General features: G+C 28.2%; 1 protein-coding gene across 1 annotated transcript in view; it reads right to left on the minus strand.

Annotated features, from left to right (window-relative positions):
- LOC107445120 (potassium/sodium hyperpolarization-activated cyclic nucleotide-gated channel 2-like) overlaps positions 1-26,339 on the minus strand; it is a 622,718-nt gene that overhangs the window by 469,439 nt on the left and 126,940 nt on the right. The window contains exon 2 of the mRNA XM_071178704.2: positions 15,174-15,434. Coding sequence (XP_071034805.1) covers positions 15,174-15,262 — 89 coding nt within the window. The 5' untranslated portion in view covers positions 15,263-15,434. The remainder of the gene's footprint in view (positions 1-15,173; positions 15,435-26,339) is intronic.

Here is a 26,339-nt window from a genome sequence, read left to right on the forward strand (position 1 = left end):
CTTAAACTTCCGTAAACTTGAAGCTTCTTCACTATTGTTACACTACTTGATGTCTCTGCATTTTTAACTTATGAAGTAGTAAATTATTTTATACTTAAACATTTGTCAACATTTAAACATCGTCTTCAAAATTTTCACAACACTCAAGCTAATTTGAGAGAATTAAAATGCTTAACATACACACATCTAATCTCTGAGATTTTCTCCGATTTAACTAAAACTTTAGGGCAGTTTTTACATACATTTTAAAACACAATTGTTAATGAAACTCTTGTAAATCAAATAAAAAAGTCAAAATTTTATACATTTATGTATTATTAAAATTCATGCACTGTATGAATTTTAATAAAAGAAATGCTAATTTTTCTTTCACAAAACTATGTTGAAATCAGTGTGATTAACTCTATTTTTTTATATTCTTTAAAATAGTAGAATATTACCATAAAATATTCTAACTTTATTAACATTTCATTAAACTGTACTGAAAGTCTCTTACACATATTATAGAAGACAATGCAAATTTACAATTTATTTTTCATTCATAAATATTAAAATTTTTCAAAATTTATTCCATAAAATCTAATCTTTCGATGTAGAAGAGGAAATTTTTTTTTTACTTAATCGGAGTTTTCGAAGACAAGCAATTTATAATAAAAAGAAAGAACTACCCATTTATTTAACACCTAAAAGAAATCGATAGATGCATTTTGCTTTAAAGATTAAATTTTGTATTCATATTTAAAGTAACTATTTATATTTTTCTTTTAGATCTTTCATTTCAAAGCATCCATTGCATAATAGTTCGGATAACAATTCTTTAGTTTCTTTTGGAAGTTCCTTGGGGGGGGGGGGGAAACTAATAAAATGTATTTACATTTATATCGTATTTTCAGCCCTATTAACTTAATATACGTTTTGTAAAGAAAACCTAAAATTGATAACATTTAAAGAGTTTTATCATGATGGAAGTAACTCTATTGTTTCTAATTATGGAGTTGGGTGTTCTGTAATCTTCACCCTAAATTTTAATTTCTTCTCAAAAATGAAGTCAACAAAGTTTAATAAAGCAAAATTAGTATCGAAATTAATTCTGAAGGAGATACTGAATACTGAAATTTGAAAACATAATAAATAAATTAATTAATACTGAAAATTTTGAAGGTCGTAATATTACAATAAAAAACAAAGAGGATTTGTTGTTGTTGTCTTATGCTACATGTCAATACTAACGAACCTATTTTAAGCTAGTAAAAATCGTTTTTTAACAATTTAAAGAAGTTAATAAGAAGTCAAATTCTTGAGCATAGATGGCGTCACTGGAAATTAAGAAGAAGAGCACCACTTTTGCCTTAAAAAAAGAGGAATTAAAAAGCGATAATTAGAGACTCCTATGAAATTTATCAGGCAACTAAATCGGTTTTTATTTCTATATCCTTTCTTCCTTTATAATGATTTGATTATTTTTTAAAGATTTTTTTCCTTCAACTAAACTAACAACATTTAATGTATATACTTTTTTCTTCATTTTTCACAAAGCTTTTTAAAATATTCAGTAAGGGAAGTCATAATGAAAAACCTTGAGTGCTTTATATTATGTTTGTTATGTTTCTGACGTATTATTGCAGATTCCTTGTGTTTTAATTTATCATAGGTTGTTGAAAAATAGTTTGTTAATTTGTTATTGTTTTACTGTCCCGGTAAATTCCTCGAAACTAAATTATGATTCAAACGATTGAGTAATTGTATGATATTAATGGTCCTTAAATACCATAAGTGATTCCTACGCATTCATTTATAATTTATGAATTCAGATCTAAATTCAATTTTATTTTATTTCACTAATAATTTTACATTTTTTCCTGTCCCATAAATCTCTCGTTACTGAATGTTGATTTCAAAGCTTGATTAAGTGTATGATCTTAAATTACCATTAATGGAGTAAGCATTCATTGCTGTTTTAGGAATTCATATCTAAATTCAATCTTATTTTATTGTTAATTTTTAATTTTTCACTTTTTTCTCCTGTCCCATACGTCTCTCATAACTAAATTTTGACTTAAATGGTTAATTAATTGTAAAACTTGATTAATTAAAAAATGTAGAGTAAAGTTGGGGTCTCAGAACCAAATGCTTTCTATACTGAAAAGGGACTGAAACAAAGAGACTCCCTGTCATGTCATCTGTTTAATTTAGCACTAAAGAAGGAAACTAGAGAATTTGGTATACAAACGCAGAACACAATTTTTGTTAAATCCGTTCAACTGCATTTGCAGACGATATCGATATCGTGGAAAGAACTAGAACAGCTAGAGGAGAGTGCAATACAAGATACTAGTGAGACATGGCAACGAATACCGGGCAATTAATAAAACAGGTGAAGAGAAACTCAGTAAGAGAAAACGGAACTTGAAAAATTCGCTACAACCGTGAATTACAATCAAAATGCACAGAAAAGTCATAGTGAAAGTAGTGAAATTTTCTCAAATAAGGTGACTAGGATATGTATTTCGATATAACGATGAAATTCCTATTGCAAAATAACCTTCCAAACACCAGAGGGAAAAAAAAGAGGAAGACATCGAACAAGATGGTTAGATAAAGTAGAAATGATCAAAGAACGTGGGAGTTGACAGAGGGAGAAATATGGCATTGAATAGATCTAGATCGAGCAAACTGACTAAGACGGCCTAGGCCGATAGACTACTGTAGTGCATGAGGAGAATTGTATGATCTTGAGTTGGAAGTAAGCATTCATTCCTAATTTACGAATTCATATCTAAATTCCCTTGTCTTATTTTATTATATTTATTTTATAATATTTATTTCATTTACTTATTAATTAATTTATTAATTAATTTATTTATTTTTCATTTTTCATTTATTAATTTTTTTATTTATTTATTTATTTTTTGCTGTCCCATAAACCTCTTAAAACTAAATTTTGATTTCAAAGCTAGGGTAATTGGACGATCGTGAATTACCGTTAATGGTGTAAGCGATGCGTATATATTCATTCCTGTTTTAAGAATTCGTATCTAAATTCAATCTTGTCTCATTTTATCATGAGTAAATTACTTTAGCTGCGTAATTGGCAAGCAAAATTAGACATACCATATTTCATAATTAAACTTATAATTACTCCTCAAATCCAGTAGTTAATATCATTTCTCTTTGAGTAACAACACTTAAGTGGAAATCAAATAAATGTATTACATATCTACAGCTTCGAATGAAATTTGAAAAGAAAAAATTTAAAAAGTTCCTGTAGCATTGTGATTAAAAAAGTTTTTATTAACTTTGTACTGACAGTACTTTTCGAATTTCTAAAGCTTGCATTCTAAGTGCATTACAACATTCGAAACATTCAAAAAATATTTCTAGACAAATCATAGATTCCTAACTCGTACTTGGTACTTGGCGAAAAGTTTCATAGGACCCAATTATCAATAAGCTTAATGATTTTTCGCTGGTAGGAGAAGTCTTGAGGGACGTAAATCCTTCAGGCGTATTCACTGGACTTATTTGATTTTGTCAAAATCAAAAATGATTATATTTTTATTCAGAACCAGCATTTTTATCATCAATAATAATTTTTAAAATGCTTATTTCACCTAATGATGAATATCAATGTTTAACAGAGAATGCTAGCCGCTGTTGAATTGAATACAATAATTTTTCAGCATAAATTCAATATATCATAATATTTCCAGTTTTTAACTTCTTCCGAATCCTAATTGTCTTCCGAATTTAATACAATTTAAACTTCATCAGTAATAGGCTTATTTAGGATTATTAGAAATCCATATTTTTGACAAAAATGTCTTAATACATATTTTATTCTATAGAAGTTCTATATCTTTCTCTTTCGACTATGACTATTAAAATTATCCGTATTACTAATAAATCTTAGTATTGGTAAATATTATTAACGAAATTTGATACATGACTCTTAAATATACTCCTAAAAATGATCCATAATACGAATAATACTTACAAAAGGTTTTTGTGGGGCAATTTTATAATAAATCAAATTTGATAGTCGATGACCAAAAAATACTGGGAAATTTATTTCAAACATCGGTATTTTGGAAAACAATTTTCACAAACGGCATGTTTGGCGCATGCGTAAAAATAGAAAATTATATTTTTCCTACATTTACTTTAGATATGTAATGACGGATTATTTTTTGCCTATGGAAAGTACGACGAAGGTACTTTTAGAATGTTTTAAAATATACATTGCTTAACATTTTCTTTTTAAAAAATTTTACTTAGGTATACCGATTAAAGGTATACCGAAATGCAAATTATAATGAATTTTTAAATTCCAAAATGTGATATTTTCTTAAATCATTGAAATAATTGGTCGCGCAATTGGATACCAGCGAGCGAAGTCATCGTGGGTAAATTGGAAGCCAAACAGTTTTGACACTCATTCACGCTTACATGTGTCCAAATAAATCTGATCCGAAAATTGTCTCAGAGCTATAATAAACCAAGCCTTATTGCTTGTAAAGTGAACCCGCCGAGCTCAACCCCGTGATTAGACTTAACTAAGTTATTTAAATCATATGGTTGGGCCTAATCACGTTGTCTCCTCGATTTACACGTACCCAATTCTTCAAAAATATCCATTTATCGTTAAAGATGTAAAATCATTCATACGTCTTTTATAACTATGACTATATATATATATATATATATATATATATATATATATATATATATATATATATATATATATATATATATATATATATATATATATATATATATATATAAACACAAATTAACATGAAAAACATGAATAAAATAAAAAGCTAAATTGTAGAGAAACAAGAATGGTAAAAGCAAATAGTCGTTATCAAGACACATCTATTGCTATAAATGCGATATTTCTGAATAAAGAATAATTATCCTAAGATAAAAACTATTCTTTATATGCGTCATATAAAGAATCATATATTATATATATATATATATATATATATATATATATATATATATATATATATATATATATATATATATATATATAAGCTAACAAATTGAGAAAATATGGGAAAAAATACAAAATAATGACAAGAGAAAAAAATTATTAGCAATAATATTTTAAAAGAATTTAAAAGATCATAATTTTTAATACCTTAAAAAAAAAAAAAAAAAAAAAATAAAATAATTAAAATTTGGAAAACAAAACTAAGAAAAGATATAATCTCTTCATCAGCTCACACGATTATATCCGCAAAAGGAGTGCTTTCTAATATTGTATTAATATAGCCAAAGCAAAATATATCAATACAACAGTGTGAGGAGCACTCACAAAATATATATATATATATATATATATATATATATATATATATATATATATATATATATATATATAAATTTTTTTCTTTCTTTTTTTTAAAATTATTTTAAATTAATGTGCTACTCCAACGATTCTTTAAATGTATACAAAAAAATCTAACACTCAAGCAAGAATAGTCCGCGATTTTTAAAAAAAACTATATGAATCCTACTTCATCCACTGTAAGAATTTTTATTCAAATATTACGGTAAAATAACCAGCAGATATCTGTCCATCCAGTTAATCATGAAAGTTTACGGTTAGGAACATTTCTTTACATTTACTTGTTAGAAACCATTTACAACGAAGTCAAGCATCGCAGGCTGCGATCAGTAAGCTAGAGAGTGACAACTTTGATCAGACTGCGTAGGGACCAAAGGTGCACGGTATTGATCCTCGTTAAACTGTTCTACCACAAAGTGCTCGACTTCGTGCGCAGATCATCGGGCTACCAAAGCCGAGGGGATCAAAATTGTGATTGCTTATCTTCGGATCATCCTCGAGGAAGTTTTTTTTCATTATTATTTAGACTTGAAATGTATTATTCTTGCTTATAACAGATTGTGTAACTTTGTTATTTTTTAATTCCTTATACATAAGATAAAAACTTTTAAAAACAACATCAGAAATAATTTATTGTAATATATCGCTTGTAATATATCGATGCTTGTAATATAACGATGCTTGTAATATAACGATGCTTGTAATATATCGATGAGTAAATGTGAATTTATCTCACTAAAAATAAATAATAAGCTTAAAACTCTTTTTTAAATTACCTATAAATATTTCAATTTCCTTGCATATCTCGTAAAGCAATTTTGTCCACAAAACAGTTGATTTTTATAAATATTCGGAACTTCCTTCAAATGGTAATCGGCAAAATTTAGATTTTCATATATATTTTCAATTTAATAAGCTGTTTCTTAAATTGAAAGTCATGTATCGATATGAGCATTCCACTTCACCATTCAAAATACAGCGCTCATAGCTTATTTCCTATTTCACTAGATGATAGAAGCCTTTTGTATCACTCGTTTTCCATGTTAGGAAATATTTCGATTATTTCCCATGGGGAATTATTTTCTTCCGTATTTTTAAAGACAAAGAGTAATAACTCAAAATGTCAATTTTAGAATCGATTAGAAGTACATTTTATTGGAATAAAACGAAAACTATACATTTATCATTATACATTATGTATTTCTTACCTGAAATGCAATTTTTTTTTAAATATATCTGCATTGAAAAGCAATCAAAAACATTTATTCAACAAATTAAGTTCCGCCTTAAGGGTTTTAGATTTTATAAAAATTGCTATTAAAGGAGATAATTGCTTTTTTAATTAGCCTTGAAAGTAATTTCAAACTAATTAATGAAAATTTAAAATTTACTATTGCAATTAACTAATCTACTAAAAATGAATTAAAAATGAAAACTGTTGCCAGCGCGAGAAAAGAAATATCATCGATTTTATTGATACATACATACATACGTACGTATTAGCGTTTTATATAATAAGATAACCAAATAAGTCAGTTAAAATTAAATTTGTGTTTCAAAAAAATTAATTTATTAAATAAAAAAAATATTTCTCTTTGGTGGTCAACTTATTAATATTGTTTTTTTTTAGATTGTGTAAAAACAATACGCTGTATTTTTTTTCTCTATGATATATATCCACCTTAACTATGGTTTACCTATAGAGCATTCGTCATTGTATGTAAATCCAAGGTAACGTATAATAATTCTCATGTTTCATACTTAAATTAAATTTATTTTGCTTCAAATATCTCCTCCGAAAATATTTAGCCTCACTTATACATTTACAATCTAAAGTATATACACAACTGATTTTCCGATTTAATAGGTTTACTGATTGTTTAGTTCTTTGGTATGATATTCATTTTTGTTTTGCTTGTTATGTTTAAAATATAATTAAAAGTTGTTAAGTTTTGTAAGACCGTTTTTTTTTCATTTCCTAAAATAGAGTTGTGTTTTAATAACTTCTAGTTCGTATTTTAACAGCAGTCGCAAAAATTAATCTCAAACTATAAGATTAATCACTTATGGTTTAAACTTTTGATGCTGAACAAAATATCAACTGAATTTCTGAATTCAAAAACAACATGCATAAAAACATCTTTCAGAGCTAAGCGTTTTTTGTGACACGTAATTTTCATTTATTCTTAAAATTATAATTTGTTGATAAAATAATTCTCATTAATAATTAATATATTTATGCATAATAGTAAGTAAAACTAATTTTATTTCATATTATTTATATTCATTTTGTCATTTCCATTCTATTATATTATGAATTCTAATGAGAACCTGAGTGACGTTATAGACAGTGATTGAAATAATGGTGTTAAATTTTTTAAAAAAAAATACCGAAAGCATTTTATTCAAGATGTTTTTAATAATTTATTGACTTCAAAACAACTTTATAAAAAAGTACATAGAAAAAAATTCTGGTAAAATTATCGTACCATACGATAATTTTACCAAAATTACCGTACTATACTATAATGACATTTCTGGTAAAAAAAAAAACACAATTCTGGTTAATAAAACCAAAATAAACGATATTTGAACTATTCATTTGGTAACCGTCCATATGTAGTAGCTTACTGAAAATTCTGGTTCTCAAAATTATAGTTCTCATGACCACACATTTAGTAAAAATACAAAACTGGAAAGTAAATTTAACCGAATAAATGTTTTTTATGCCTTGCTCTTAGGTATCATGATAAAATTAACAAATTTTACCACATTTTCCAAATTTTATCATATACTATAAAACCGTACTTTCTAGCTAATGAAATCATTGCCAAATCTCTTCGGCAAAATATCAATGAGCTTTTCGGTGTCTCTCTTTGAACATTAAACAAGTAAATTTTACTCTATTTTAGCAGTTTTTAGCATAACTTTATTCCCAATGTGTTTTTCGTAACTTGAAAACACATTTTAAAAAATATGCGAAGTTGCAACATCTAACTAAAAAGGTTTATAAACCTTTAAAAAAAATTCAATAATTTATTCTAACAACTATTATAAATTGTTGAGAACCTACCTTTCCGATTCGCTATCTTTCATTTATTAAACTCTTTTAAACATATAAAAAACTTTGAAGCAAGTTATTCATTTTCGGTTTTTGGTTTAAATTCAAACACAAAGGTTGTATTGGAAACTGTTCATATATTGTGGGGATTAGTCTCCACTAAAAAACACTAGCTCCTGGTTTAAATATCATCTTTAAAAAAATAAATACTCAAATATAATCCGACTTGAAATCAAGATTTTCCAATCATAACAAAAAAGTATTAGCTTCTTCAATCAATTATTATTTGCATACATCACATATTTTAGTAAGAAGAATTTTAACAACAAATAATTAAACCAACTGTACGCATTATATGAGATTTTGAAAGTAAATTTTTAGTACTTTGCTTTGCGTCTTTACATGTTTAATGGATTTTCCATCTTTTCAAATGAAGCAAAAAATCATCAGACAGTTTTCTCTTCTGGACATAATAAGTGTTTAAAAAAAGGACCCAGCTCGAAATGTGTGTTTAAAAAATGGAGACAGCTCAAAATGGGTGTTTAAAACCCGTTAACTCCTGATTTTTTTACGAATTTGCCGTGATGCCACAATAAGCTCATATTAAAAGAGTCGTTATTTTTGCTACTAAATGAATATTTTCCTGTCTTAGCTACTACTTGAGATTTGAAAAGAATAAAAAACATTTGCTTGATATGGAAACAGTCCGGATTAAGATATGAAGAATTCTTGAAATTCGCTTGACGTATATGAGCGTATATGATAATTATATTACAGGTTTATGTTATAACATTTTGTTACTATATTAATCGTAACGAAATAGACGATTATATTCTATTTATGTTAGTAATCTCTCTTTATATCTATCTCTTTCTCTTTTTTTCGCTGCTTTTGATTTACATCTACTCGAGCGCGAGCTTATAAAATAACGAAATTAAGATCTCGTGAGGAAAAAATAAATGTTTTGCAACAATGGATATAAGATCAATATTTAAAACAAAAAAGGGTGTAAAAAAACGAAAAAGTACTTAAATTTTGCAATAATTTTATGCAAATTCGAGTTTTTAAACAAAATTTGACTTAAGTTCAACAAGAAAAATGGTTCTTTTAGCACAAATTATAACTTAGTTGTTGCATTTCAGCTTCACGCAGATCGGTCAATAATGGTGTTGTTTACCTTCATAGTTGACAATTAATAATTATCGAACATTCTAAGGGTTGAATCGAAATAAATTTTTATTCCAGCCTAATCTCTGTACTTTTTTCTAGGCACCTTCGTATTTTAGAAATTTTAGTGCGATAGTTTTTGTGCAAAAAAAGCAAAATGTTACCCAAAGCAAAAAAAGTAAGAAAAAACTCGCAAAAAAGCACCTGAAATTGTAATAATTTTTGAATAATTGGAATTATGAAAAAACTCTACGTTAACCCAATTACATACCGAATTTCACGTACCGAATACAAATATTCACATTTCCCATACCCAAATACCTACCGAATTTCAATTCTGCAGTTGTGTTGCATGACTGTGGCTCGTAGCGTCCGTATGGTGTTGTTTCTTACAAAGTTTTACAGTTAATAATTCTCCTTCTAATTATCGAACGTTTAAATTTATTATTTCATTGTACTCTTTGTACATTTTTTCATATACCTTACCAATTTCAAATTTTTATATATTTTAGTTTCTGCTCTCAAAATAAAATGTAACGTTAAGTTGAAAACCAAAACAGCGGCTGTGGAGACATTCACGATATTTAACATAGCGAGAAAGTTTTGTTTTCCGAAATTTATATTCCCATCGAAATATATTTTGCCATTGTTATAGGTAGGAATTGAAATAAATTTAAAATGTCTGACACATTTTTCAAATAGTTAAATCGAATAAACCATTGCAAACTTTAAGGGAAGTATTTTCAAAAAAAAAATTTTATTCTGGTGGAAAAGTTAAATTTTTGAATTTTATATTATAATCCCTTCAATGGGGCTGGTCTATACGAGTTGTACATCCTTCTCGCACCGACCACACTACTAACGTAAAATATCCTCAATTGTAGACGGATCATGGTTTCTAATATTCTCGGCGTCAGGCTGACTGTGGGAGGTTTCCATGCTTGTTTTTCTTTCCATGTAACGCAAATGATTGTTCATTCTATCAAAAAGTCCTCCATGAGGAAAATTGCTCCCAATACTTGATCCACGAGTTCTCTTGTCTTCAGGATCGGGTTCAAATTTACAAGGCAACGAAGTTGAACATTGGTAGCCGTAAACTCCAAATCAGGTCGGCTGTTCAACGACAGTTATAAAATAAAAGAAAAAATTAAAACCTACGAACTATAAAAAAATCTAAGTCTGAAGAACATTCAGAAAATCTAAAGATATCTCAAAACAAAAGAAATTTATTAAATAGGAAAGGTCAAAATAAAAATTAGTGCTTCATTTAAAAAAAAAATTACTAGACTGCGAAACAGTTTGTGAATATTTTCAGAAAATTTTAAAAATATTTTCAGAATAATTTCAGAAATTTTGAAGATTTTAAAAATCTAGCATGTCCTCAGATTAAACACCTTCTTTTTCTCAACGTCTATTTTTCACCAATTTTCCCGTCTCTTATCTTCTTATTATTTGAATTTATCTACAATGACATAATTAATATTTGAATGCAAAATTTCGCTTTTTTTACATACTTTTATGATGAAATTTTCATGAAACAGATAATGAAAGTATAAGGTTAAAAATAGAAAAAACAACAACAAAAAATTTTTAAAAAATCACGTCTAAAAATTTTTAGTGCTTAATATAATTATTAATAATATTCATATATAGAAACGTGATAAGTATTTCAGACTGAACTTTATAATATGAAATCTTGAGTTGTGAATTTCATATTTATATATTTACTGATACAGCTATAAATATAATTTTATCTTGTTTAACTTTGTATTATTTAATGACTTTGGGTAATCTCATTAGGTCACTAAAATTTAAATCATACAATTTTGAGAAAGAAAATTAGATAATTTTGCATCTATTAACAAAGAGGGGACGAACGAAAAAGTTCAATTTTTCAAGATAAGTACAAAACCATGAATAAATTTTAAATAATATTCAATTTTTTTTTTAAAAAAAGTAAAAAAGTATGATAAGGTATTAAATTTACGGAAATGTAAGGTTAAATATATTAAACGTACGTTTGTAGGACGTATTTCAGAAATCAAACAAGCTAATTTGAAATTAAATGCGGCATGTTCTCTTACTAAAGCATGTTAATATTTAACCTTTATAATTACTGAACATATTTTATTTAATTCATATTTAGTTTGCATTTATTTAATAATTTCAGACCTTTTATAATTTCTCAAGAACTATTTAAGAAAGAACACGTTATTTAAAAGAATTATTAAGGAATAACATAAAAATATGTTTCATAAATACCCTCAAAAGGAAATTTTTGAATTCTCCATATCAAACTTTTACCGTTACTGAAAATAAATAAAAATCCTTCCAATTAAGAAATAATGAAAAGAAGATCTTAAAGTCAAGATATAAAGAAATATATCTATATTTGAAGCATTATTTAACAAAACAATGTAAAAAAACTAAATAAAAAAAATAGTGCGTGGAGTCCCTCCACGCGGAAGAAGTTAAACTTCGCAACCTGCGACGTTGATTGTAGAAGCATCAGCAGTCGTAGAAGGATCACTAGTTCTATTCAACGACTCTTTTTCCTGCTCCTCTCGCTTCCGTGCTCTGTAATCACGGTAATATTGTGCATTTTTCCCTCGTGGACCTCTTGAACCAGTGGAAGTGCTTGTGGTTGCCTCATCGTCTCACCCTGGTAAATGTATTTGTATTAATAATGTATGTGAATGCGTCATAATGTAATTTCAGAAGAGAAAACCTAACAATTAATTGATATTCACAAGAGACGTACCTTGACATTACCTTAAATCCGTCGCATTGTCCGTGGGATTGTTTTCACTCATTTTTTACAATTGTTATTCACTAAATTTGAAAATAAAAAATACTACCCTATTAAATTATATGTGTATCAAATCAAACTAAAAAAATATTTATAGAAAAGCAATACTTTTATGACTTTTATGCTAGGGGGAACCAAAACAATATGGAAATGAATGAGGGAAAACTGGATCCTACCACGTGATTTCCCGGCCAATAAAAATGTATCGTTAAACGTTTAACGCAACCTTGTTGGAAGTCGCATAAGAAGTATAACTTCAACAAGTATTAACTTTAACTAAAGAAAAAAGAAAGAAAGAGTCATCGAAAAAAATTTACACTCTATAAATATGTGAGTATTAAATACTCCTATTTAAAAATTTTAAAATGTGCAGATAAATTTCTACCTCTTATCAAGATTGAAGGATAATGAATGGCTTTCTTTCAAAGAAGAATGAAAAAGATTTAAAGACCTCCATGCGTCTTTAAAGACTATCGAAATATATAAGCTAACGTGAATAACTTACAGTTAAGTCAATGAAAAACTGCAACTGACAAGAGCATAGTCAGAGTTACATTTCTTTGTGAATCAGGAAAAAAAATGCCTTTTTCTCTAGCTATTTTTAGAATATATTTTTATGATATACGTTTGCAATTTTATATGCACTGTAAAAAAATCCGGATAAAATTGCAGGAAGAAGTACCGGCACAAAGGGTAATTAATTTACATTCTAATAAATATTCCTTATATTTATTAGAATATAAATTAATCATAATATCAATCATTTTTATAAGAATGATTTGATTGAATTTTGATTTCTGCGGCCACCTCAGCCTGTTTACATCTTATTGCTCACAGCTATTCTAAATGGCTGAAAGTTGCAAAGCTGACAGCTTTTACCTATTAAGTTAATCAAAGTTACTTTTCCAAACAAATTAATCGTATATTTTTAAATACCTTGAGAACGAAGCACGGAGAAAATAAATCTGGTAAAATATCGTACTGTATGGTAATGACGTTTCTAATTTAAAAAAAGAAATACATAATTCTGGTTTATAAGTACCAAAATAGACGGTATTTAAACGATTCATTTTTTTTTTACTTGGTAACGGTTTAACGGAAATTCTACTTTTCAAAATTGCAGTTCTTATTTTCACACTTCAATAAAAAAAAATACAAAACTTAAAAATATATTTTACCGAATAAATGATTTTTTATGCCATGCATTAAGGTGTAATGATGAAATTACCCAATTTTACCGTACATTCTAAATCTATATTTTATTGTTAATTTTACAAAAATAAAAAAAAAATCATTACCAACTCTTATCTGCAAAATTTTTACTGTTCCCATAAACCCAGAAATATGGTAAATTTTACCATATTCTGGTAGTTTTGCCCATACTTTTTTTCTCAGTGTATGAATACTATTCGTATCATAACCATTCATTAAACAATTATAATATATTATAATATTATAATAAAATTATAAAAAATATAAAAAATTATAATATTATTCATACCGTATACGGTATGAATAATTATAATGTAGCAATTATGAAAAAAATCTTAAAATATAAACGGAGAAAGTTTTTTTGCCTTCACAAGTTTTTTCTTTTACTTGCGCAGAATCTATACATTTCGGCATTGTCTGAAATCGCATTTCATATTTCGGAGCACTGAAAATTCAATTTTAAAACTTATTTCAGAGGATTATAAATAACAATTTACTTATCAGAATTATGTTCAATTCAATCTAATTTGCACTATTGTGCATTACAAAAGATTCTTAACCAGACTAGACAATATGCACGGTGTTCCGTATTTAGTACACTTACCACATTTTTTCATTCCATGTCGGAAAAAGTATGCGAGGAAAAATCAAGATGACCCCAGAAATTCATCGTTCATGTTCATTCACATATTCACTATGGAGGAAAGCGAGATGAAAAAAATTAAAACTAGTTCATCCTTCAACTCCTCTCTGTTTTCTACATCAATTAAATAGGTTTTGGTATTTTCAGTCCAACCTTTAACAGTCGCTTTGAGTTAGATTTCAATACAAAGTCTTTTTCGAACTTAATAAATTATTTGAGTATTTTTTTTAATTTCATTTCTGACAAGTAATCCAAAAATGCATATAACCAGCACCTTATATATTGAGTTTTACAATTAACAGGATATTTCCTATTATAATAACTATTACAATTAATAGGACATCTAATATTAATTTAATGTTAAGAGAAACTAAGATATTAAATTTATCATTTAATTTACGAAGTGAAAGCAATATATTTTGGAATGTCGGGGTGACATTTTTAAGCAAGAAATACAACTCTTAATACATTTTGAAATAATAATTATTCAACTTTCTCGAATCATTATAATAATTTTCACGCATCAACTTTTACATTTCCATCGAAAAAAAAAGGAAAATGATGATTTATCCTCAGTAATTTGTGTTCTTTCTACAAATTTTTGGAAATCTTCTGGAATCTAATCATCTTCCATAGCTTATAAAAACAACTCTTGCAAAAAAGCTAATCACGAAAAAAAATCTCATTTACTTCTTTGTTTCCTCAAAACATTAATTTTTTTCACGTTTTTAAGGCAAATTTACTTACATCTTTTCATTTCTTCAACCTGTATGCCTTTTTTAATGGGATCTTCCTGTTGTTTCATTAGCTATTCGCACGAGAAATAAAACTGCAAACGGACTATCACAGTACATTTTATTTACATAAATCAAGTGACTGCAGCACGCAATTTAAGCATACTTATGTAGAATATAACTCCACTTACCTCTCACATAAATTTCTATAATGGCCTATCGGCTCCAGTGGTATTATAGAGTGTGTTTTTCTCTTCACACCTTTGAGATTTGTAGCCATAACATTCGTCTACATTAATCACTTTAACTACTTCTTTTTAAAAAGAGTAACATTTGCTATAATGACTGTTTGTTTTTAAATTTATTAAAATTCCACTTTCATAAACAATGGATCGGCAGCTTCTTCTAAACGACTCCCAACATTGTAGATATAATAGAAAGGCACAATTTATCTGAAAATAGAAGAAAAAAAATTGTAGTTCAAATAAATAATAAATAAATACTAGGAGGCTAAGCCCCCTGTTCGATGACGCTGTTCAATGATTGCGTCGCAATAATTGCTGTTTTTTGGATAAAACAGTTGAAATTATTCAAATAAAAATATATGTTCTTATGGGGAAAGACCATTAGACAGTGCCAACTTTCATCTATCAAAAGGTACCTCAAAATTGATCCAAATTAACAAGTATTTTATTATGAGTATGTATTAGTGAATTGATGTTTAATAATCGCAGTGGTAGTTACACCACAATACTCCCCATCCAGAATTTTATCAGATAGAGAATTCGATAAACGGATACCACTACTTGCTGTATTTGTGAGAGACCGGGAGAGCTGGATTAAGGTGACCGGATTTTTAGCTTTAACCATGAGAGCTATATTACGTTCATGGTTGTGTATGTGGTCACTCCTGTGTTGCTATTAACAGTCGAAGGTGTGCAGGATCCCTTTCGGTGTAGATGAGACTGAGAAGTAACAATGCGAGGAGGACGTTGACGCAGTCACAAATAGTAAGTTAACTAAACTGATCAATGTGGACCATTTATCGAAGTAGTCGTGATCATATCACGTCATCAGGTCACCAATGTAGGGTACCTTCTCATAGATCAAGGTTGACATTGTCGATAACAACTCACCCCACATAATACGAACACTTGTGCCTCCCCTTTCCACATCCAAATATTTCCCTTATGATACTATTAAGATCTAAAAGTGAACATAAATCATTTTTCTAAGTAATCATTTTTTAAAATAAAATTTAAAGTGCACTATTATAATAAATTTGGTGGGTTCACAGCATTAATTTAATATTTTTGCTGATCAAACAGATGGATGAATTTTAAATTCAAGTTCTGCATTCATCACTTTGTGCATGAAGCTGAAAGTTAAGTTCTAAATCATTTAACGAATCTTTTTGTATATTAATGTAGTTTGCACCAAAAAATAATTGTAAAACAGTTAATACGATCAGACACCGATGTAACTAACTTTATCTTGAAATGTAACGTGTAATCACATTATTCTAATAATAATAATAACAGAAAAAACAATCCTCTTAAACTCTTAATTTTGAAAACAAATAATAAACGTAATAATAACAGTACAGGTAATTTTAAGCTTTAAATTAGGAAAACAAAAATAATTGCAGGAATTTTACTTTATGACTTATATCAATTTTTATGCTGATGCAACCAAACCAATAAGAAAATTACTGTGGGAAAACTGGATCCTACCATGCGTTTTTTGCGGCTAATAAAAAAGCACCAATAACGATGGACAATTGCGTTATATCATTTATGTTTTGATGTTTTATAAAGAAATATTAGCTTAGAAATAAAAACTATTTCTTCAAATAAAAATTTCATTCAAAGTCTGATATTGATTTTAATATCTGTTACTGATTTTCTTAAATTTTATGTGTGCAATATACTTTCAAAATGTAATTTTCATGATACTTTTGAAACATCGTGTACACTTTGACTACAAATCGATGATTTAGAACAAAATATTCTATGGAAACTGAATAGATAATACAGTATAGAAAATATATTAATTAAAAGTTAATTCTTTTAAGTCCTTCAATACAGGTTTTTATACATAATGCGTTTTCGAAGTATATAAATCTTGTAAAACTTGCAGGAAATGGAAATCATGGCAAATCAAATTTAGAAACAGTTTACTGTAAAAAAATTTGGATCAAATTACGGTATAAAGTGTCGGCATTTTAGGTGCATCATCCGTAAACATCATTTTGAAAAATCCATCAATAAAATCGTATCCGAAAAATATTATACAAATATCGTTCAGCTTACTATCATCGTCAAAGTATTGTAACCAAATTTTGATGCAGTCAGTTGCACGGTATAAGTATTTCTTGATCATACTTCAAAATTTATATTGCAACTAAAATAGTATGATCTTTAATTTAACTAAACTGTGGGATAATAAGAAACTTCGCACCAAATACTGATTAATGTTTTTTTATCAGTGTATGAAGTTTAATAGGAAAAAAAACTTGTCACCTTTAACATTAAACATAAGAGTTTAACTCCAACTTCAGTTTCGTTAATTTTTCAACTATTCGGTCAAAGAACAGAGTATATATTTTTTCCACATTGCTTTACAGAAATAAATTATTTTTTAGTAAACATTCATCACTTTCTGAAATATGTTCCCCATGAGTGAAACGAAAGTGTAACCTAAAGTTTTTGTATGTTTCTATGGCAATAGTTGCGTGGATCATTCTTTGCCCTTCCATAAATGGCAACGTTTTTCGTTCCAAAGATTTCCAGGTGACAAACTATGATATGATACCTAATTATATGCCCTTGCTGTTGATCTGGACGATACATTATGATGCTTAGTCATTTTAATGAAAATAGATATGGAATTTGAAATCATGAAATATTTCTTACACTTGATATTTAAACTATAGATTGAAATGTTAATGCTTTTAAACGTGGTGGAAGTATTTTTAGTTACAAAATCATCTTCACTAATATGCAATTTTACTTCGTTCTTACTTTGCAAATTCCTGTAATTTAATTTTCCATCTTTGACTTTATAATAAGAAACTCGACTTAAAAAAAACCAAACTTGTTGAAAAAATTAATATAAATGAATGAATTTGATAAGAAATTGTTTTAATTCTTTTTTCTTTAGATAAACACGCTAGATAATTTTTCATGATCTTTTCTATTCTTTGACACTTTGATTACTCTTACAACGTTCCATTCTTTACCCGTGCTGGTTTATGCTTGTATTGTGAAAATTTTTGATAGAACCAATTTTCTGTCTATTTTTTTGCATTCGCGCCCCACTGATAAGCGTAATGTTTTTCAGTTTTCTATTACATGTGACAATTTTCCGCACTATTATGTTTTAAATAAATAAATGTCGGTATATTCGACTCCACTACATATCTATAATTTTTATTAATGACAGGTACTGAACTCTCATTCCTGGCATCGAGGATGCCGGAAGTGTAGCTCATTTAACGTTTCCCGATTGGCAGCTGTGAACCTGCCTTAAGCTGCAGCTGTGCCCATCCTGTAGCGTCCACCATGTAAAACGGGGGCAACCACAAACGATTTGTGGTTAAATCTTGTGGTGGGATAAATTTAATTGGTCGAATCAGAGTTCATGTGCGGAAGCCTAAATCACGGAAGCGAACAACATAACCCACGCCACAATGCCACTGATGCTCTTTCATAAGTTGCGCCACATTCACATACCAGAGGACAACGCATTCAGTGAAATATCCATGCCTTAAGCGAGATTCACCTGAGCAAGATTCACCAAGCCGTCTCCCCACTGAATATACAAGTAAAATAACTTAACCATCATTAAGTTATTCCTAACAATTTAAGCTAGCATAAGCTTAGCTGTAGTAAAACTGCCCTGCATTCAACTCCAAAGAGGTGAACCGGGTTCGAATTCCAGCTATGGCTGGTCTATGCGAATTCCACATCAGGCTCACACCGACCACAGTGCAGACGCAAAATATCCTCAGTGGTAGATGGATCATAGGTTAGAGTCCTCTTTGCTATGAGGCTAATCGTGGAAGATTTTCGTTTTTTTCCTTTTCATGTAATCCAAATGTGAGTTAGTTCCATCAAAGAGTTCTCAACGAAGGCATATTTCTCCCAATACTTGTTCCGGGAGTTCCCTTGTCTTTTGGGTTTCAAAATTTAAAGTCTACGTAGTTAAACATTGTTAGTCATAAACACAAAATTGGGTCAGCTGTTCAACGACGGTTATAAAATAAAACTGCACTTTATCGTAACATTATTTTAATTAAAACTTTGCGTTCTATTAAATATTGTATCACTATAGTTTAGCAACTTTTAAACTACAAAATCTTATAACAACGCTTTGACATTTTACCTGCTCATGTATAAATGAACACATCGTATAGTTAAAGTGCTTGAATCACTTTAGAATAAAATATAATGTTCTCTGACATTACTCTGTGTAAGGTTTTAGACAGATTTAAACGCAAAAATGTCTTCTTCAAATAAGTCATCAATCATCAGCTGGTAAAAAAATAAAATAGCTTAAAGATTTTTTTTCTGTTATTATCAAAAGGAAAAATACCGGCGGAAATGGTGATTTAAAACAAAACCGAAAAAAAAACAAGTAAAACATTTAAAAATTTGAAGTTGCATCTTTGACATCTAAGGTGTACTTACGCTGGATAAAGAAGTGAAAAGTCATTTTTGCTGCCTCTCTAGTCGATATTATTATTTTTTTTACTTCGCATGCCGATGCTTTTCGTGACATTTAAACTAGATATTCTTAAATATTATTAAATGCAACGGTGCGTTATATCACAAAGCTAAGGTATTAAAAATTATATAGCATTTCTAAACGTAATACTACATATTTATAAATTTCATAACACTGATTGCCTTAATGATATCTTTCAACGTTCAATGACATGTGTAATAACATGCAGGGTATTCCGAAGCAACCATCCTTAAAGTAGTATTTATTATCCTTAAAGTAGTATATATTATCCTTAAGATAGAATTTATTTGTTTCTTTATAGAAAATTAATTGATTTGTTAGTTTTTAACTCTTTAGACTTATTTTCCTAAATGCATAAACATTAGAGATCGCAATTTGTTATCATAAATTGAAAAAAATAAATTTTTCGGAGTCTATCGAATCAGAAGTGAAGAAGGTGAGATTAAAAACAAAAAACCTGTTTGATAGCTGGAAGAAAAAAACAAAGAAGAGTTTAAAGGTGAAAATTAGAAACACTTCCAAGTTTCATCAGGTATTCAATCTTGTTTCGATGATTTTTCTTACTCTGAGAACTACGAAAATAAGATTAAATTTACTGTATTACTGGCTCTATGGAGCACCAAAACCTCGTTAATTTTTACAGAAGCACTTTAGTAATAATTTTGGTAAAATTGGCAACAAAATGTGGTTTTGTAAAGGTGATAAAATTTGGTAAATGTGGTAAAAAATTTTAATTTTATCATGTATACTTTTAGAGCGCGGCATAAAAACAATTTATTTGGTTAAAATTACTCCTCAGTTTTGTATTTTTTACTAAATGTGTGGTAGTAAGCTCTATAATTTTGAAAAAAAAAAGGTTTTCCTCTAAACCGTTACCATATTAACAAAACAATAACTAAGTGAATTCCTTAAAAACCGTTCGGTATATTTAGGTTTCATTAACTAGAATTTCGTTTTTCAAAACAAATGTCATTACTATACAGTGCGGTAATTTTACCGGAATTTTCTCCCTCCGTGTAAGTTTAGCCAAAACTTTAAGTATAATTTAGTGCTTATAAGCAAATTACGTGCACAAGAAGTTCTATTTTTTAAAAAAAGAAACAAAAAATAATATTTTTTTTACATACAACAGACCTCTAAAACACGTGCAAATGACAGAATTCACTTATATTATTTGTATCACGTGGATAATGTGCATCTAACTTTTTTGAGAGGCAAGTGACATTTGTAACTGTTTTTAGATCATAAAATAGAAGAAAATGTTTTAAAATTCTTCGGTGGCTTTATTGAATTACTAAAAGATTTTTATTCATTAAACTGAACTTAGAACCATAAAAAAATAAATTCTAACAGCTATTAAAATATTTTATTCCTGTTTTGTATCACTTATTATAAATTTTATTCTTGCTTACTCTTGCTTTATTCTTGCTTTTTAATAAGTTCAATGCTAATAAAATACTTGTTTTTCATTAAAATGCATGGAAACAATAAAAAATTGTTGTATTCTACTGTATATGTTGTATTTGTTAGTGAAATTTTATATGAATCCATATTATTAAACTTTTATCATGCATCAGGGAATTATTGACGTGACAAATTTATTATATTTTTGAAAATGAAAAATGTTTACATAATAAATAAATTATTGCAATAATTTATTATTAACACTTTTATCAATTGTTATTGGTAATCTGAATATCACCTTATTGCATTGAATTTATATCCTCCAACAATTATTTCAAGGTTTTTTAATATCCTTTTTATTAAACTGAATTTAAAGTCATAAAAATAAAATTTCCTTCCCTATGGAACATTTTATGCCTTAACAAAATTTTGCCTCCATCTACGTTACTTATTCTGTATTATGTAGCTTGCAATTATACTTGACATAGGCAAGATTATGTTATTTAATGTTAATTATCAGTTACTTGCTCCTTAAACGTGCAATATAGTAATAAATTCAATTATCGTGGTTGGAAAATCCTTTTAAGCTCACCTAAGCTAATATGGCAAAATTTTCATTAATATTCTTCGGACTAGAGTTGTTTATTAAGTTCGACTTATAAAAAAAAAATTATTATTCCTGTAGTGGTCAAACTGTTGTAAATCTTTCACCTACCTTGATTACGTGACAATGAATATTCTTTGACTGCTTAAAAAAAGTTGTTGAATTCCAAATTATTGATGTGAATTATTATAAAGTTCTATTATCTGATCGTACTATTTTAACTAAACTCTAATAATTTCCAAAGAGAATGAAGCAGTGAAACTGATAGGATTTTCCATAAGCTTAAAACAAATTAATAGATGGGAAAACCTTTAAAAGTGTCTTCTACCCGTTTGTGTTTTGCTAAAAAGTAAGATTTTAAACAGAGATGTGAATACAGATAAATCTATAAATGATACAAATGAGGAAAAATTATCAATTTCTTAAGGTTAAGCTTTTCTTATTTTAAACATAAAACTATGTTTTGCTTTGTGTGTTGGTTTAAATAAATAGTTACAATTTTAAGCAATAATAAACTGGAAAAAAATTATAATCTTAAAGAAACGGTATAAATTAAAATAATAACAACTAAAATAAAAAACAAAAAGAATTAAACTACAGACACAGAAACTAAACTGACTTAACTAACAAACTGAAATTAACGAACTAAAATAAAAACAATACACTAAAATAATACAAAACAACTTAAATTCTTTAAACTTAAATCATATTGCACCATAATTTCATTCAGAGGCAACGCAACCTTAATCAGATGCCTAGTAGAACCAGATTAATTTCAGTTTTATAACGCGATATTTTAGATGAGCAAAATATAATGAATCAAGGAGAGAGTGTAATAACAATAAAATATTTTTCAAGGAAGTAGTAACAAATAAAAAGAATTTAACAAATTATTTTTCGCAATAGTCTGTACACTCAGGAATAAAATTCTTACTTTTGACGATTCAGCGATTCTCGAGCTGTAATTCGATATATATATATATATATATATATATATATATACATATATATATATATATATATATACACGGGCTGTGATAGCCTGGTCGGTAGGGCGCTGGGCCCATGTCCGAGAGAGTGTGGGTTCGAACCCCACCGGGCGAAGAATCCCCGTGTAGTAAAGCGACTGATGCACGTTAAATCAGTCTAGTCGCAAAAGTCCTCCATGTTCCCATAACAAATCAAACCTCTAGGGGTACTGGATTGGAGATCAATCGTTCTCTGATTCAGGTGAAAATTACGATCTGTGGATGAATGAAGGGATGTATGAATGGGTCCGCCCTATAAACGGGTGCGACGTATGGTGTGGCAGAAGTCTAATTCTTGGCCATAGATGGCTCCACTGAAGAACAAGAAAACCAGACTCTACCTTAAATTTGCTCGGTTTCACCAAGCAGGCTTGCCCGTGTGGCAAGTGGCATTAGAACCAACCAACCATATATATATATATATATACATATATATATATATATATATATATATATATATATATATATGTATGGTTGAGCAATTTATTAATTTGCGTTTCAGCAAAATAACTATAAATAAGATGGTATTAAAACCGCTTATTAACTGATTATTGAATTAATTAACTGCTGAATATATTTTCTTACTAACTGGAAGCAGCCAATTATAATAAAACTTGATCTATGTTTCACCTGGGTAATATTTCTTGTTTATAACATTTTCTAACGAAATACATTTCAACTAAATACATTTTCCTATCAATTGTATAAATATTATTTCCCATTTTTTACGATAATAATAATTGTATGAAAAATATTTTCTGCTTATTATGTGAACAGTAATTCCCACTTATTATGTTAATATTTCCTATTGATTATAAAATAATATTTCCTACTTGTTTTATGGATAATATTTCTTACTTATTATCAGAATATATTTCCTATTAACTAAGTCAAAAATCTTACGTTTTTATTTATAAATAATGCTTCTTATTTGTTATCAGAATATATTTCATATTTAAGTGAAAAATCACTTGTTTCTGTTTATGAATAATATTTCTTAATTATTATCAGGTTATATTTCCCATTTAATTAGGGAAAAATCTTACCTTTTTATTTACCAATAATACTTCTTATTTATTTTATTTATGATTATCTTGTTTATTATAATAATGATATTTATATTTTATATTAGTTTTGTTTACTTAATTTAATCATATTGTGTTTTTCATAATTATTGTCTAAGTTCAATCACATTTATTAATATATATCCAGCACATGTAATATCTAAGCTTAATCGTATTTATATTTATTAGAATACTATGTAACCAGATATATTTTATTATTTAAATAGCTGAAAATAACAGACAATAAATGCAACTTTTATAAATATACGATACTTATTTATTTACGTGCAAATAAATGCACATTAGAAAAAAGATGAAATACATTCAAGATGTATTTGCTTTCTTTTGTAATACATAAGGAACCGGAAAATGTTCGACAACATAAATCCATATAAGACATTTCTCATCCAATCTATTAGCCACTCGACTTATTTGAAGTGAATTTCGAACAAAAAGGCCTCATTGAGAACAAAGTTCGAATAAAATTGAAAAAGGAAGGTAAGCCGATTAACAACTGTAATGATGAGTTTCCTATGGAAGTCGATTGAGCTTATTGCTTTTACCTGGATTTTTCGAACATTTCCAAAGGAGTGGTTCTAAAAGCTATGTCCTGCGGAATCTTCTAATTGGAAGATTTAAGCAGAATGATAGTTTTTATTAGTTTTGTTGGAAATTTCGAAATTGAACGCTTTATTGCTTAGAATTTTTTTTTTTAAAAAAACAAATAAATATCTTAATTTGGTAAATTATATACGTGGTTTAAACTTAAAGGGAAATAGTTATTTTATTTCATATTACCAGTTATTATGTTAAATATTGAATATTGGTGTTTACTAATCTTAATCATTTTCTGAATTTTATTTATCCGTATTTGTGATTTTGCAAACCTTGAGTTATATTTTGTTATTTTGGTCAATCATTTTGTCACGAAATTACTTATTTCTTAAAAAAAAAGGTGAGCTATCAAGCGTTTAGCAACTGCGTTATAAAACTGCTCCCTCAGTCAGTGCGTATTAAACTATTCTTTTCGCAATTTTTAAGTTTATATGGTAATGGTTTACCGGTAATTCGGGTTTCAGAATTATAGTTCTTATTACCACACGCTTAGTAGAACAAAACTGAACGCACGTTAGTATGCAGAACTAATACGAAAATTTAGGCGAGTTAGTTTTATGCCATGCTCTAAGGTATCATAATAATACTACGCATTTTTATCGCATAATATGAAACCAAATTTTATTGTTAATTTTATCAAATTTATTACCAAAGCACTTTGGTAAAAATTGTAGAGTATATTATTTATATAGATATTATAAGATACAAATGTAAAACTCATTAATTCACTGTCGCGACTAAATCAAACAGCAAAATCTATTTTTAACTTTTATTCCTTATTTCTCTGTCCACAAAAATGGCTTAGTTACGGGTTATACTGATTTTCTCGATCCTTTTCGGCCATTAGTTACAGCCAAATTGTTTTTTGATTATTTTATCCGTCCATAAATTGCCCACCATGGATCTCTTCCCCTGCTCCTAACTGTCTGTTGGGAACAATTCAATCACCTTTTAATTTGACTTTTGATTAAGCTGGTCATTGGGATATTATCGCCCATGGCTTGTCCTTATTAATATTATCATACAAAATTCATTATTTCACTTAGAAAGTCTTATTGATAAAATATACTTTTAATTTTGTATCTCGCCCTCCACAAATACTTCTAGTTAAAAGTTTTATTGTAATTATGATCCAGTTTTCATCTTCAACTATCATTTTTATAATCCAGTTTTCATCACAATCTTCAATTAGTCAATTACACCATAAAACTCCAACCGCACCAAATCTCGTCATTATGTAACCTTAGAGCGAGAAATATGATAAATTTTGCTATATTTTGGATACTTTTATCATTCTTTTTTCGTAGTTTATTGATTAGAATTTCAAATAGAGGTCTACGCTAAGAAATTGCTACCTGGAAAGGAACGTTTTTTACATTGCACTACATAACATAAGTTCGATAAATAATTTTTTCTATATCACTATATATAGAGATATGAGCCACAATGACTCAGGGACTAGAGAGCTTGCCTTCCAATGAGGTGAACCCAGTTCGAATCTCAGCGATGGCTGTCCGCATCAGACTTGCACCGACCACAGTGCTGACGGGAAATAGCCTCAGTGGTAGACGGATCATTGGTTAAAGTCTCTTTGCAGTCAGTATAACCGTGGAAGGTTCTCGTGGTCTTCCTCTCCATGTAACGCAAATGTGGGTTAGTTCCATAAAAAAGTCATCCACGAAGGAAAAATTTCTCTCAATACTTGATCCCTTGTCCTCTGGACTGGGTTCAAAATTATAAGACTACAACATTAACAGTCGTAAACCAAAAAAAAAAATTGGGCAGGCTATTCAGCGACGAATATAAGATAAAATATAAGTAGAGATAATATAGAGGTAATCTATATAGTTTCTATATAGAGATATTTTTTTATGCATCTCTATAATTTACAAC

Source organism: Parasteatoda tepidariorum, chromosome 6 (genome assembly GCF_982258835.1).
Source record: "Parasteatoda tepidariorum strain Cologne lab strain chromosome 6, Ptep-v5.0, whole genome shotgun sequence".
Taxonomy (NCBI): Eukaryota; Metazoa; Arthropoda; class Arachnida; order Araneae; family Theridiidae; genus Parasteatoda; species Parasteatoda tepidariorum.